This window comes from Ictidomys tridecemlineatus, chromosome 5, assembly GCF_052094955.1.
Source record: "Ictidomys tridecemlineatus isolate mIctTri1 chromosome 5, mIctTri1.hap1, whole genome shotgun sequence".
Taxonomy (NCBI): Eukaryota; Metazoa; Chordata; class Mammalia; order Rodentia; family Sciuridae; genus Ictidomys; species Ictidomys tridecemlineatus.
In genome coordinates this window covers 162,829,328-162,842,320 of record NC_135481.1, presented here as the reverse complement: position 1 = coordinate 162,842,320, position 12,993 = coordinate 162,829,328, and the positions used below count along the sequence as shown (strand labels likewise).

The following is a 12,993-nucleotide window of genomic DNA, read 5'->3' as shown; positions in this document are numbered from 1 at the left end:
AGAGAACATTTGGCCTTTCATTTTGGGGGGAATTGGCTTATTTCACTTAGCATGATAGTTTCCAGTTCTATCCATTTATCAGCAAATGCCATAATTTCATTTTTTATGGCTGAGAATATTCAATTATGTACGTATACCACATTTTTTTTTATCCATTCATCTGTTGAAGGACATCTAGGTTGATTCATAGCTTAACTATTGTGAATCAAGTTTCCATGAACATGGATGTGATTGTGTCACTGTAGTGTGCTGATTTGATGTCCTTTGGATATATACCTAGGAGTAGGATAACTGGATCAAATAGTGGTTCCATTCATAGTTTTCTGAGGAATCTCCATACTGCTTTCGATAGTGATTGCACAAATTCCAGCAATGCATGAGTTTTTTTTTTCCTCACTTCCTCGTTCACATTTATTGTTATTTATATTCTTGATAATTGCCATTCTGACTGAAGAGAGGTAAAATCTCAGGGTAGTTTTAATTGGCATTTCTATAATTGATAGGGATATTGAACATTTTTTCATATGTTTGTTGACCAGTTGTATTTCTTCTTCTGTGAAGTACCTGTTCAGTTCCTTTGTCTATTTACTGATTGGGTTATTTGTTTTTTTGAGTTCTGTATACATCCTGGAGATTAATCATCTATCTGAGGTGCATGTGGCAAAGATTTGCTCTTATTCTGTAGGTTATCTCTTCATGTTCTTGACTGTTTCCTTTGCGTGAAGAAGCTTTATAGTTTGATACCTTCCCACTTATTGATTTTTTATTTTACTTCTTGCACTTGTCGGAGTCTTGTTGAGGAATTCAGTTCCTAAACTGATATGATAGAGATTTGGGGCCTACTTTTTCTTCTAGTAGGTGCAGGATTTCTGGTCTAATGCCTAGGTTCTTGATCCACTTTGAGTTGAGGTTTGTGCAGGGTGAGAGATAGAGGTGTTAATTTCATTTTGTTATATAAGAATTTTTAGTTTTCCCAGCATCTTTTGTTGAAAAGGCTATCATTTCTTTAATGTATGTTTATAGTGCCTTTGTCTACTTTGAGATAACTGTATTTATATGTTTTTCTCTGTATCTTCTATTCTTTTTTTTTTTTGTACTGGGGATTGAACTCAAGGAATTGACCACTGAGCCTCATCCCTAACCCTATTTTGTATTTTATTTAGAGACAGGGTCTCACTGAGTTGCTAAGTGCCTTGCTGTTGCTGAGGCTGGCTTTGAATTTGCAATCTTGCTGTCTCAGCCTCTGGAGTCAGTGGGATTATAGGCGTGTGCCACCATGCCTGGCTTGTGTTTTCTGTTCTGTACCATTGATCTTCACGTCTGTTTTGGTGCCAAGACCCTGCTGTTTTTGTTACTATAGCTCTATAGTATAATTTAAGGTTTGGTATTATGATGCCTCCTGCTTCACATTTCTTGCTAAGGATTGCTTTGGTTATTCTGGGCTTCTTTATTTTTCCAAATGAATTTCATGAGTGCTTTTTCTATTAAAATTTTATCTTTTAATAAATACAAAGTAAAAAATAAAAAATAAAACTTTGTCTCTTTCAATAAAGGTACAGTAGAAGTCTTAGATTTACTTAGTTATTAATTTTATTATATCCTCTTTGAATATACATTGAAAATATAACTGAAATAAATTGGTTAAGGTGTTGCTAAAATGTGTTGGCATTCAGAGTTCAATATTTCTGAATTTTTTTCCCCACCTAGTTGTTGATCTTTGTGTTTTCCCAAAACATCTTGTTTCTGTGCACTTAGGAGAGTTGGTGGTGTAGCATTACTCAAAAATGTACTCTATTTTTTTTATCTGGGATTTTCTTTTAAACCACAGATATCTATCTATTGGCGTTTTCTTGATCTTGGCTGGTGGTGTTAATGAAACGTCTTCAGCTAATTACTAGTATTCCTCTTCTTTGCTCATTTTTTTTTTCCTTTTCTTTTTTCCTGGTGTGCTGGGGATTGAACCCAGGGCCTTGAGCATGCAAGACAGATACTCCACCAACTGATCTATATCCTCAGTCCCTCAAATGGTGGTTATATTGTCTGAAATGTTGAGAGGTTACAGTTGTTCTGTTATTAGACCAGAAATAATAAATAAGTTCTTCTACAAGCAGAGAAAACTATGTTATCAACAACACAGTACCACCAACTACAAATGCCTTAATAGTACAAAGACACCTTCCAATTTCAGAGATGTTAAAATGTTTTAAAAAGGAGCATCTTAGAATTGAAAATATAGAGTATGTTGAATTTATTTTGGAATTCAAGTTTTTATATCTTAATATTTGGGATGTTTTGTTTCCTTAATGATGCCAAGCCTAATATTTTTATACTGTTTGAGTTTTTACAGTAATTACATTTTAGTTTAACATGATATTTAGTTTGGAAAAACGTGATGTGGTGGTAACATGCGTGACTCCAGCTACTTTAAACGTCAAAGGGAACTTTTTGAGGCATTGGCTCAAAGTTATAAGAATTTGATTTTAGAACAATATAGAAAACTTTAGATATTAGTTTCTTCTGAATGGTGTCAACTTTGACATTGTATTTTCTGTCATTGGAAGCATGTGTTCCTGGAGGTTTTGGATAAAAATCACTCAGACATAATAAAAGCAATTAATTCACTGGAAGGTGATTGAACAATATATTTTGTAATGTGTCTTGACTATAAAGATTTTTATTCTAAAATAATTTAATTTGGTACTTAGTGGTTTCCCTTTTTCTGATCCCCAGTAATGTATTTTAACAATATTTTCTGTTGGGGATTGAAGCACCTATGAATTTTGTTTCTTTTCTTTCTTTCGTATTTTTTATTGACAGTGAAAGCCTGGCAACTAAATGCAGATCTGCATTCTGTTTCTAATTAAGTGATTAAATACACTGAGCCAAGTCATTCTTTGAAACACTGATTGGCACAGTGGGAGTATAGAGCTAAGGAATGGTATATTTTTCTTTGCAGATTTTACTTGCAAGATATCGTACCTAATTTTCCTTGAAGCACAATCTTCTATCTCTAATTAATAGTTCTGTGGGACTGAAGGTGTGGTTTTATGGTAGAATAGTTGCCTAGCATACAAGGGTCCCTGGGTTCCATTCCCAGCATCACAAAAAAGTCTCTTTGTTGGTTTTCTGAGGGCTTAATTGCTAAAAGGGCCACTGTGGATTCTACTTTTAATAATAATAAATGAAATTTTGGGGAAATGGCCTACTTTTCTATTCTCTTTCCCCTTCTTCCCTCTTTTTAAAATTTTGTTATTGATGTAGAGTTAGTGACCAGACTTTTTGGAATAATTAGTACTTATAAGTTAAGTGAGGAATTCAAACAATTAAGTGAGGAATTCTTCTTTCTCCTTAGTAGTTCAAATGATCATTACTGAGATTCTTACTATACCTTTGGGGAGCAAATTAAATAGTTAGATAAAAGAAAGCCTACTTTTAGGAGGACAAATAGGTAGTTATACTTTTTTCTTATTTTTTTCCCATATACCCAAATTTAGATATCAGGTTGTCAAAAGATTTTCTTCTGAGTTGTCTATATGTTGTAACTGTAATACTTCTAACTTAGTTTTGGCTATACATAGCTTGCTAATGGGATTTAAAGAGTGTTGAACTCTATTCATGGTATGCTGTGAGTTGTTTATGTAGGCTTTTATGGAAACAATATGATGAAAGAATGTTGTAACATTCTTCTAAATATTTCTGCATCTCTGTGAGAAAGATCTTCCTATATTCTACTGGCACTATTCCTAATAGGCTATATGAAGTACTTCTTATTTAAAAATAAGTATATGGTATCTCAGTTTGCATATGGATTGGATTCCACTAATTTGGTAATGAAAAAGTGTTTAAAATTTTGAATTTTGTCTGTTAATTGGCATTAGCCACTTGATTAAGGCTCTATAATTATTTCTTAAAGTGAATTCTAATTATTTACAGATAATTAATTCTAATTATTTATGTTACTTTCCTTTAAATTTTCTTTGTATAAATTAAAAAGTTATTTTAAATACATATTAAAACTAATTATAAATCAATTTTTATGCTAGATATTATTTTATATCGTGTGGTATGATATAAAGGTATTAGAAACCACTTTGAGTGGTCACAACTATACATTTATATCCCTTTGTATTTATAATTTGTTGCATTTTTTTGATTCTTAAATGAGTGGTTTTATTTTATTTATTTATTCATTTATTTATTTTTAATATATGAAACACTACTTTATTTTTTTAAATTTTTATTGTTGGTTGTTCAAAACATTACATAGTTCTTGACATATTTCACACTTTGATTCAAGTGGGTTATGAACTCCCATTTTTACCTCGTATACAGATTGCAGAATCACATCAGTTACACATCCACTGATTTACATATTGCCATACTAGTGTCTGTTGTATTCTGTTGCCTTTCCTATCCTCTACTATCCCCCCTTCCCTCCCCTCCCCTCTTCTCTCTCTACCCCATCTACTGTAATTCATTTCTCCCCCTTGTTTTTTTTCCCTTTCCCCTCACTTCCTCTTGTATGTAATTTTGTATAACCCTGAGGGTCTCCTTCCATTTCCATGAAATTTCCCTTCTCTCTCCCTTTCCCTCCCACCTCTCATCCCTGTTTAATGTTAATCATCTTCTCATGCTCTTCCTCCCTACTATGTTCTTAGTTACTCTCCTTATATCAAAGAAGACATTTGGCATTTGTTTTTTAGGGATTGGCTAGCTTCACTTAGCATAATCTGCTCTAATGCCATCCATTTCCCTCCAAATTCTATGATTTTGTCATTTTTTAATGCAGAGTAATACTCCATTGTGTATAAATGCCACATTTTTTTTATCCATTCGTCTATTGAAGGGCATCTAGGTTGGTTCCACAGTCTTGCTATTGTGAATTGTGCTGCTATGAACATCGATGTAGCAGTGTCCCTGTAGCATGCTCTTTTTAGGTCTTTAGGGAATAGCTGGGTCAAATAGTAGTTCCATTCCCAGCTTTCCAAGAAATCTCCATACTGCTTTCCAAATTGGCTGCACCAATTTGCAGTCCCACCAGCAATGTACAAGTGTACCCTTTTCCCCACATCCTTGCCAGCACTTGTTGTTGTTTGACTTCATAATGGCTGCCAATCTTACTGGAGTGAGATGGTATCTTAGGGTGGTTTTGATTTGCATTTCTCTGACTGCTAGAGATGGTGAGCATTTTTTCATGTACTTGTTGATTGATTGTATGTCCTCCTCTGAGAAGTGTCTTTTCAGGTCCTTGGCCCATTTGTTGATTGGGTTATTTGTTTCCTTATTATTTAATTTTTTGAATTCTTTGTATACTCTGGATATTAGGGCTCTATCTGAAGTGTGAGGAGTAAAGATTTGTTCCCAGGATGTAGGCTCCCTATTTACCTCTCTTATTGTTTCTTTTGCTGAGAAAAAACTTTTTAGTTTGAGTAAGTCCCATTTGTTGATTCTAGTTATTAACTCTTGTGCTCTGGGTATCCTATTGAGGAATTTGGAGCCCGACCCCACAGTATGTAGATCGTAGCCAACTCTTTCTTCTATCAGACGCAGAGTCTCTGATTTGATATCAAGCTCCTTGATCCATTTTGAGTTAACTTTTGTGCATGGCGAGAGAAAGGGATTCAGTTTCATTTTGTTGCATATGGATTTCCAGTTTTCCCAGCACCATTTGTTGAAGATGCTATCCTTCCTTCATTGCATGCTTTTAGCCCCTTTATCAAATATAAGATAGTTGTAATTTTGTGGATTGGTTTCTGTGTCCTCTATTCTGTACCATTAGTCCACCTGCCTGTTTTGGTACCAGTACCATGCTGTTTTTGTTACTATTGCTCTGTAGTATAGTTTGAACTCTGGTATCGCTATACCACCTGATTCACACTTCCTGCTTAGAATTGTTTTTGCTATTCTGGGTCTTTTATTTTTCCATATGAATTTCATGATTGCTTTATCTATTTCTACAAGAAATGCTGTTGGGATTTTGATTGGCATTGCATTAAACCTATAGAGAACTTTTGGTAATATCGCCATTTTGATGATGTTAGTTCTGCCTATCCATGAACAGGGTATATTTTTCCCTCTTCTAAGATCTTCTATTTCTCTGTTTAGGGTTCTGTAGTTTTCATTGTAAGTCTTTCACCTCTTTTGTTAGGTTGATTCCCAAGTATTTTTTTTGAGGATATTGTGAATGGAGTGGTTGTCCTCATTTCCATTTCAGAGGATTTGTCGCTGACATACAGGAATGCCTTTGATTTATGCTTGTTGATTTTATATCCTGCCACTTTCCTGAATTTATTTATTAGCTCTAATAGTTTCTTTGTAGACCCTTTTGGGTCTGCTAGGTATAGCATCATGTCATCTGCAAATAGTGATAGTTTAAGTTCTTCTTTTCCTATTTTTATGCCTTTAATTTCTTTCGTTTGTCTAATTTCTCTGGCCAGTGTTTTGAGAACTATGTTGAACAGAAGTGGTGAGAGAAGAAGACAGGGATGCCCTGCCCTGTCTTGTTCCAGATTTTAGAGGGAATGCCTTCAGTTTTTCTCTGTTCAGAATGATGCTAGCCTGAGGCTTAGCATAGATAGCTTTTACAATATTGAGGTATGTTCCTGTTATCCCTAGTTTTTCTAGAGTTTTGAACATGAAGGGATGCTGTACTTTGTCGAATGCTTTTTCTGCATCTATTGAGATGATCATATGGTTCTTATCTTTAAGTCTATTGATGTGGTGAATAACATTTATTGATTTCCGTATAGTGAACCAGCCTTGCATCCCAGGGATGAATCCTACTTGATCATGGTGCACAATTTTTTTTGATATGTTTTTGTATCTGATTCACCAGAATTTTATTGAGGATTTTTGCCTCTAGATTCATTAGAGATATTGGTCTGTAGTTTTCTTTCTTTGAAGTGTCTTTGTCTGGTTTAGGAATCAGGGTGATGTTGGCCTCGTAGAATGAATTTGGAAGTTCTCCCTCTTTCTCTATTTCCTGGAATAGCTTGAAAAGTATTGGTATTAGTTCTTCTTTAAAGGTTTTGTAAAACTCTGCTGTATACCCATCCGGTCCTGGACTTTTCTTAGTTGGTAGTCTTTTGATGGCTTCTTCTATTTCCTTGATTGATATTGGTCTGTTTAGGTTGTCTATATCCTCCTGACTCAATCTGGGTAGATCATATGACTTAAGAAATTTATTGATGCCTTCACTATCTTCTATTTTATTGGAGTATAAGGACTCAAAATGATTTCTAATTATCTTCTGTATTTCTGAAGTGTCTGTTGTGATATTGCCTTTTTCATCCCATATGTTAGTAATTTGAGTTCTCTCTCTCCTTCTCTTCCTTAGCATGGCTAAGGGTCTGTTGATCTTATTTATTTTTTCAAAGAACCAACTTTTAGTTTTGTCAATTTTTTCAATTGTTTCTTTTGGTTCGATTTCATTAATTTCAGCTCTGATTTAATTATTTCTTGCCTTCTACTTCTTTTGCTGTTGCTTTGCTCTTCTTTTTCTAGGATTTTGAGATGAAGTGTGAGATCATTTATTTGTTGGTTTTTTTCTTTTTTAAGGAATGAACTCCAGGCAATGAAGTTTCCTCTTAGAACTGCTTTCATTGTTTCCCAGAGATTCCGATATGTTGTGTCTGTGTTTTTATTTATCTCTAAGAATTTTTTAATTTCCTCCTTGATGTCTTCTATATAACCCATTGATCATTCAGTAACCTATTGTTCATTCTCCAAGTGATGCATGATTTTTCCTTCCTTCTTTTATCGTTGATTTGCAGTTTCATTCCATTATGATCAGATAAGATGCATGATATTATCTGTACTCCTTTATAATGTCTGAGAGTTGCCCTGTGACATAATATATGATCTGTTTTTGAGAAGGATCCATGTGCTGCTGAGAAAAAAGTGTAACTGCTTGATGTTGGGTGGTATATTCTATATATGTAAATGAAGTCTAGATTATTAATTGTATTATTGAGTTCTATAGTTTCTTTATTCAACTTTTGTTTGGAAGATCTGTCCAGTGGTGAGAGAGGTGTGTTGAAGTCTCCCATAATTATTGTATGGAGATCTATTAGACTCTTGAACTTGAGAAGAGTTTGTTTGATGAACATAGCTGCATATATATTTATGATTCTTATGTCTAGTTGGTGTATGGTTCCCTTGAGCAGTATGTAGTGTCCCTCTTTATCCCTTTTGATTAACTTTGGCTTGAAATCTATTTTATTTGATATGAATATGGACACTCCTGCTTGTTTCCGAAGTCCGTATGAGTGATATGATTTTTCCCAACCTTTCACCTTCAGTCTTTGTATGTCTTTTCCTATCAAATGCGTCTCCTGTAGGCAGCATATTGTTGGATCTTTTTTTTTGATCCATTCTACTAGCCTGTGTCTCTTAATTGGTGAGTTTAAGCCATTAACATTTAGGGTTATTATTTAGATATGGATTGTTCTTCCAGCCATATTTCTTTATTTATGTTACTTAACATGGTTTGTTTTTCCTCTTTGATTATTTTTTCCCTTTACTGTACTACCTCCCACTGTTAGTTTTCATTGTTATTTTCCATTTACTTTTCCTGTAATGTTTTGCCAAGGATGTTTTGAAGAGATGGTTTTCTAGCTGCAAATTCTTTTAACTTTTGTTTATCGTGAAAGGTTTTAATTTCATCTTCCATCCTGAAGCTTCATTTCGCTGGATACACAATTCTTGGTTGGTACCCATTTTCTTTCAGCGTTTGAAATATGTTGTTCCAGGATCTTCTAGCTTTCAGAGTCTGTGTTGAAAGATCAGCTGTTATCCTGAATGGTTTACCCCTAAATGTAATCTGCTTCCTTTCTCTTGAAGCTTTTAAAATTTTCTCCTTATTCTGTATGTTGGGCATCTTCATTATAATGTGTCTAGGTGTGGATCTCTTATGTTTTTGCACATTTGGCGTCCCTTTAGGCTTCTAGGATTTGGGATTCTGTCTCATTCTTCAAGTCTGGGAAGTTTTCTCGTATTATTTCGTCGAACAGATTGCTCATTCCTTTGGTTTGGACCTCTATACCTTCCTGTATCCCAATGACTCTTAAGTTTGGTCTCTTTATGTTATCCCAAATTTCTTGGATGTTCTGCTCACGGTTTCTTAACAGTCTCACTGAGCTGTCTATGTTCTTTTCAAGTTGAAATACTTTGTCTTCATTGTCTGATGTTCTATCTTCTAAGTGTTCTACTCTGCTGGTAGTATTCTCATTTGAGTTTTTAAGTTGGTTTATTGCTTCCTGCATTTCTAGGATTTCTGTTTGTTTTTCATAACCTCTATCTCCCTATATAGTTGATCTTTTGCTTCTTGGATTTGTTTATGTAATTCATTGTCGAAGTGATCTTTCATTGTCTGATTTTGCTATCTAATGTCTTCCTTGAGACTCCAGATCATCTGAAGCATGTAAATCCTGAATTCTTTATCTGACATTCCATCTGCTGCAGATATTACCTCTTCTAACGTTGAGTTGGCCTGCATTGCTTGTGGTCCTTTCTTTCCTTGTCTTTTCATACTGCTCGCATTTCTTTCTGCTTGGTGAAACTGTTGTGTTATTGAATTTTCCCCATATATATTTATATTGCTCTTGTATAGTTGCAAAGTCTCCCTTGCAGGGACGGGCGGCGGCTGTGCTCCTCCTTCAATTGGGGTGATCTGTGTATCACGCCGGCGGGCCACTGGGCCCCTTCTCCAGATCGCGTGGCTTGCCTACCTTGCGGGCAATGGCTGGGCCCCTTCTCCAATAGGGATGATCTCTCTACCATGCTGGATGGCCGTTGGGACTGTTCTCCAGGTTGCAGGTCTGCCTACCTTGTAGGCGCCGGCAGCAGCTGTGCCCCTCTTCCAATTGGGGTGATCTTTCAACTAGGCCAGTGTGCCGCTGGGCCCCTTCTCCGGGATGCGCGGTCTGCCTATCTTGTGGGCGGCAGCTGGACCCTTCCTCCAATTGAGGTGATGTGCCTATCACACTGGTGGGCCGCTAGGCCTTTTCTGCCGGTTGGTCGCAGGTCTGCCTACCTTGCAGGCGCAGGCGGCGGCTCTGCCCCTCCTCCATTTGGGGTGATGTGTCTACCACACCGGTGGGCCGCTGGGCTTGTTTTGCCGTTTGGTTTCAGGTCTGCTTACCTTGCAGGCGTGGGCGGCGGCTCTGCCCCTCCTCCAATTGGGGCGATATGTCTACCACGCCCGGCAGGCCGCTGGGTCTGTTCCACTGGTTGGTCGCAGGTTTGCCTACCTTGTAGGCGCAGGTGGGGGCTCTGCTCCGCCCCTCATCCAGTTGGGGCGATGTGTCTATCACACTGGCGGGCTGCTGGGCCTGCTCCGCTGGTCGGTCGTAGGTCTGCCCACAATTTGTTGCATTTTTTATAAACCAAAGAAGTATATTAAATCATGGTCACTGTAAAGCATTTAAAAGATATAAAAGAGTTAAAAATGCTATATTCTCTAGTTCCAAAAAGGTAAATACTGTTAGTGTTTAAGTGATTACCTTTCTAGATCTTATGTATTTCTAATTTCATTTAATGCAACTTCATATAAAGTATTGTTATAAGCATTAAGAAAAATAGTAGCGATGGGCTGTAGCTGTTGCTCAGTTGTAGAGTGCTTGCCTAGCATATGTGAGGCACTGGGTTCGTTTATCAGCACCACATATAAATAAATGAATAAAATAAGGTCCATACGTCTAAAAAACATAGGAAATTCTTAAAAAATAATAGGGAGTTTTTATGAAAGCCTAAAAACTATATGAAATTAGTAGTAATGTTATGGGAAATTAAGGCCCAAGAGAAGTTAATTGCATGGTTAATCCAGCCAGTCTAACACTAGAGTCTGTTCTCTTAGTCATGCTGCTTCTTTTATTTTTATAAATACACTATTGGACATATACTTGTGTTTGGTATTTTGCTAGGGTGTTTTTTTTTTTTTTTTGGACTGCTGAACCATATCCCTAGACCTGTTTTGTATTTTATTTAGAGACTGTGTCTCACTGAGTTGCTTAGTACCTTGCCACTGCTGAGGCTGGCTTTGAACTTGTGATTCTTCTGAGTTGCTGGGATTACAGGCGTGTTCCACAGCACCCGGCTTTTGCTTTTTTAAAGTAAAGACTATTATACATGGTGCTTTGGGAGCTTGCTTTTTACCACTTAAAACTATATTTTGATAATCTTTTCTTGCTTTAAAAAATGGCTATATGCTTTTACCATAACTCATTTAAATTTATTTATCATAAATTATTCTTGAAATACTCTCAGGTTTTTTCAAAATTGTGAACAAGTTTTCATTGAATATGTTTGTAGTGTGTGTGTGTGTGTGTGTGTGTGTGTGTGTATTTCTTTGAAATAAATTCTGAAAAGTGAAATTGTTGGGTCATAGGCAGTTCACATTTAAAATTTTAATAAAGCTCCATAATCACTTTCCAAATGGCTGAAATAGTTTATATAAATATCAGTATTGTTATGAATACTTGTTTTCTCATAACTTTTCCAGCAAAGGTGGGAATGAGTCCTTGATTTTTGCCAGAGAAGATAAAAACTTTTGCTAAAACCTTGCTGTTGTTATTAACATTTCTTCAAAATTTCCTATTTTTTAGCATTTTAAGGTTCTTTTGTCAATTAATTGCCCATTTTTTATTGTATTGTGTATTTTCATGTTTTAACCTTGTAAATGTTGAAACATTTTAAAGTTTGTGGTGAACACTATATAATCTGCTGTAGAACAGCTGTAGAATGATTACATGTACAGAGCTAAACTAGCCAGCTAGGCTAAATTCTAGCTCTGCAATTTCTTCAGGAATGTTGCTTAACTTTGTACCTCAGTTTCTTCATTTGTAAAATGATATTATTAGTGGTAAACCTCAAGAGATTATTGTGAGGATGAAAGTAAATTAATAATTACAAATGGCATTAGAACTATTTCTAATCTTTAGTAACTGATCTGTAAGTGCCACCTTTTACAATCATTAAATTATTAACACAAATTTAGTCCAATGTTCGTTTTTAAAGTCTTTTGCATTTTAGGTCTAAATCAAGATGTTCTTCATTCTAAAATGTGTTTGTGTGTGTGTGTGTGTGTGTGTGTGTGTGTGTGTGTGTATTTTAAATGTACATTTAAAATTTCTTCAAATGATTGTTTTTTTACTTGAAGTTTGTTGTATGTATGGAATTTGTTTTTTGTGTGTTGGGAAATAGGTGGTCTTAAATTCTTCTACACTGATTTAAAATGTTGTCTTAGTCCTATATTAAAATTTTTCTGTGTGCAAACTGTTTTTGGACCGTTTATTCCAGTTGTGATCTGTTTGTAAATTCTTGTATCAGTATGCCACTGTAATAATTACTAAAATTTCTTTATATAATTTGATTTGGGACAAATCCACTCTCATCCTTCTGTTTCAAAATTTTTATGACTTTTAAAATATACTTTTCTAGGCTGATTTTAAGTGGTTCTATTGTTTGTAGAATAGTCACAGAGTTCTATTTATATTCTATTGAATATAAATCTTATCAGATCCTGCACAGGTTGATATCTTTACAAAGTAGAGTATGCTTATTCAAGAATAAATCTTTATAAAAATTAGTAAATCTGAAACATTCAGAAGAGTTAGATGGAAAAGCATAAAATGAATATTAAGCCTATATCCCAGCCTTACTTCCCAGATCTGTAACCATTAATGCTTTACGTATTTTCAGAAACTTTTATTATATAATGTATTTATAGAATTCTTCCTTCCTTTTTTATTAAGTACACACAGAATTGTGCTTTTTTTTTAAAGAGTGAGAGAGAGAGGGAGAGAGAGAATTTTAATATTTATTTTTTAGTTATTTTAATATTTATTTTTTAGTGGACACAACATCTTTCTTTGTATGTGGTGCTGAGGATCGAACCCAGGCCGCAGGCATGCCAGGTGAGCACGCTATAGCCACATCCCCAGCCCCAGAATTGTGCTTTAATATTCTTCTTTCTTCAGTATCTTTTGTCTACTT

General features: G+C 35.3%; 1 protein-coding gene across 9 annotated transcripts in view; it reads left to right on the top strand.

The window, feature by feature from the left end:
• Macrod2 (mono-ADP ribosylhydrolase 2) overlaps positions 1-12,993 on the top strand; it is a 1,956,002-nt gene that overhangs the window by 18,920 nt on the left and 1,924,089 nt on the right. For 3 of the 9 annotated variants that reach the window (XM_078051384.1, XM_078051385.1, XM_078051383.1), the window contains exon 3: positions 12,852-12,914. The exons of the other annotated variants lie outside the window; for them this stretch is intronic. In XM_078051384.1, the coding sequence (XP_077907510.1) occupies positions 12,852-12,914 (63 nt within the window). The remainder of the gene's footprint in view (positions 1-12,851; positions 12,915-12,993) is intronic. 9 annotated transcript variants of the gene reach the window in all.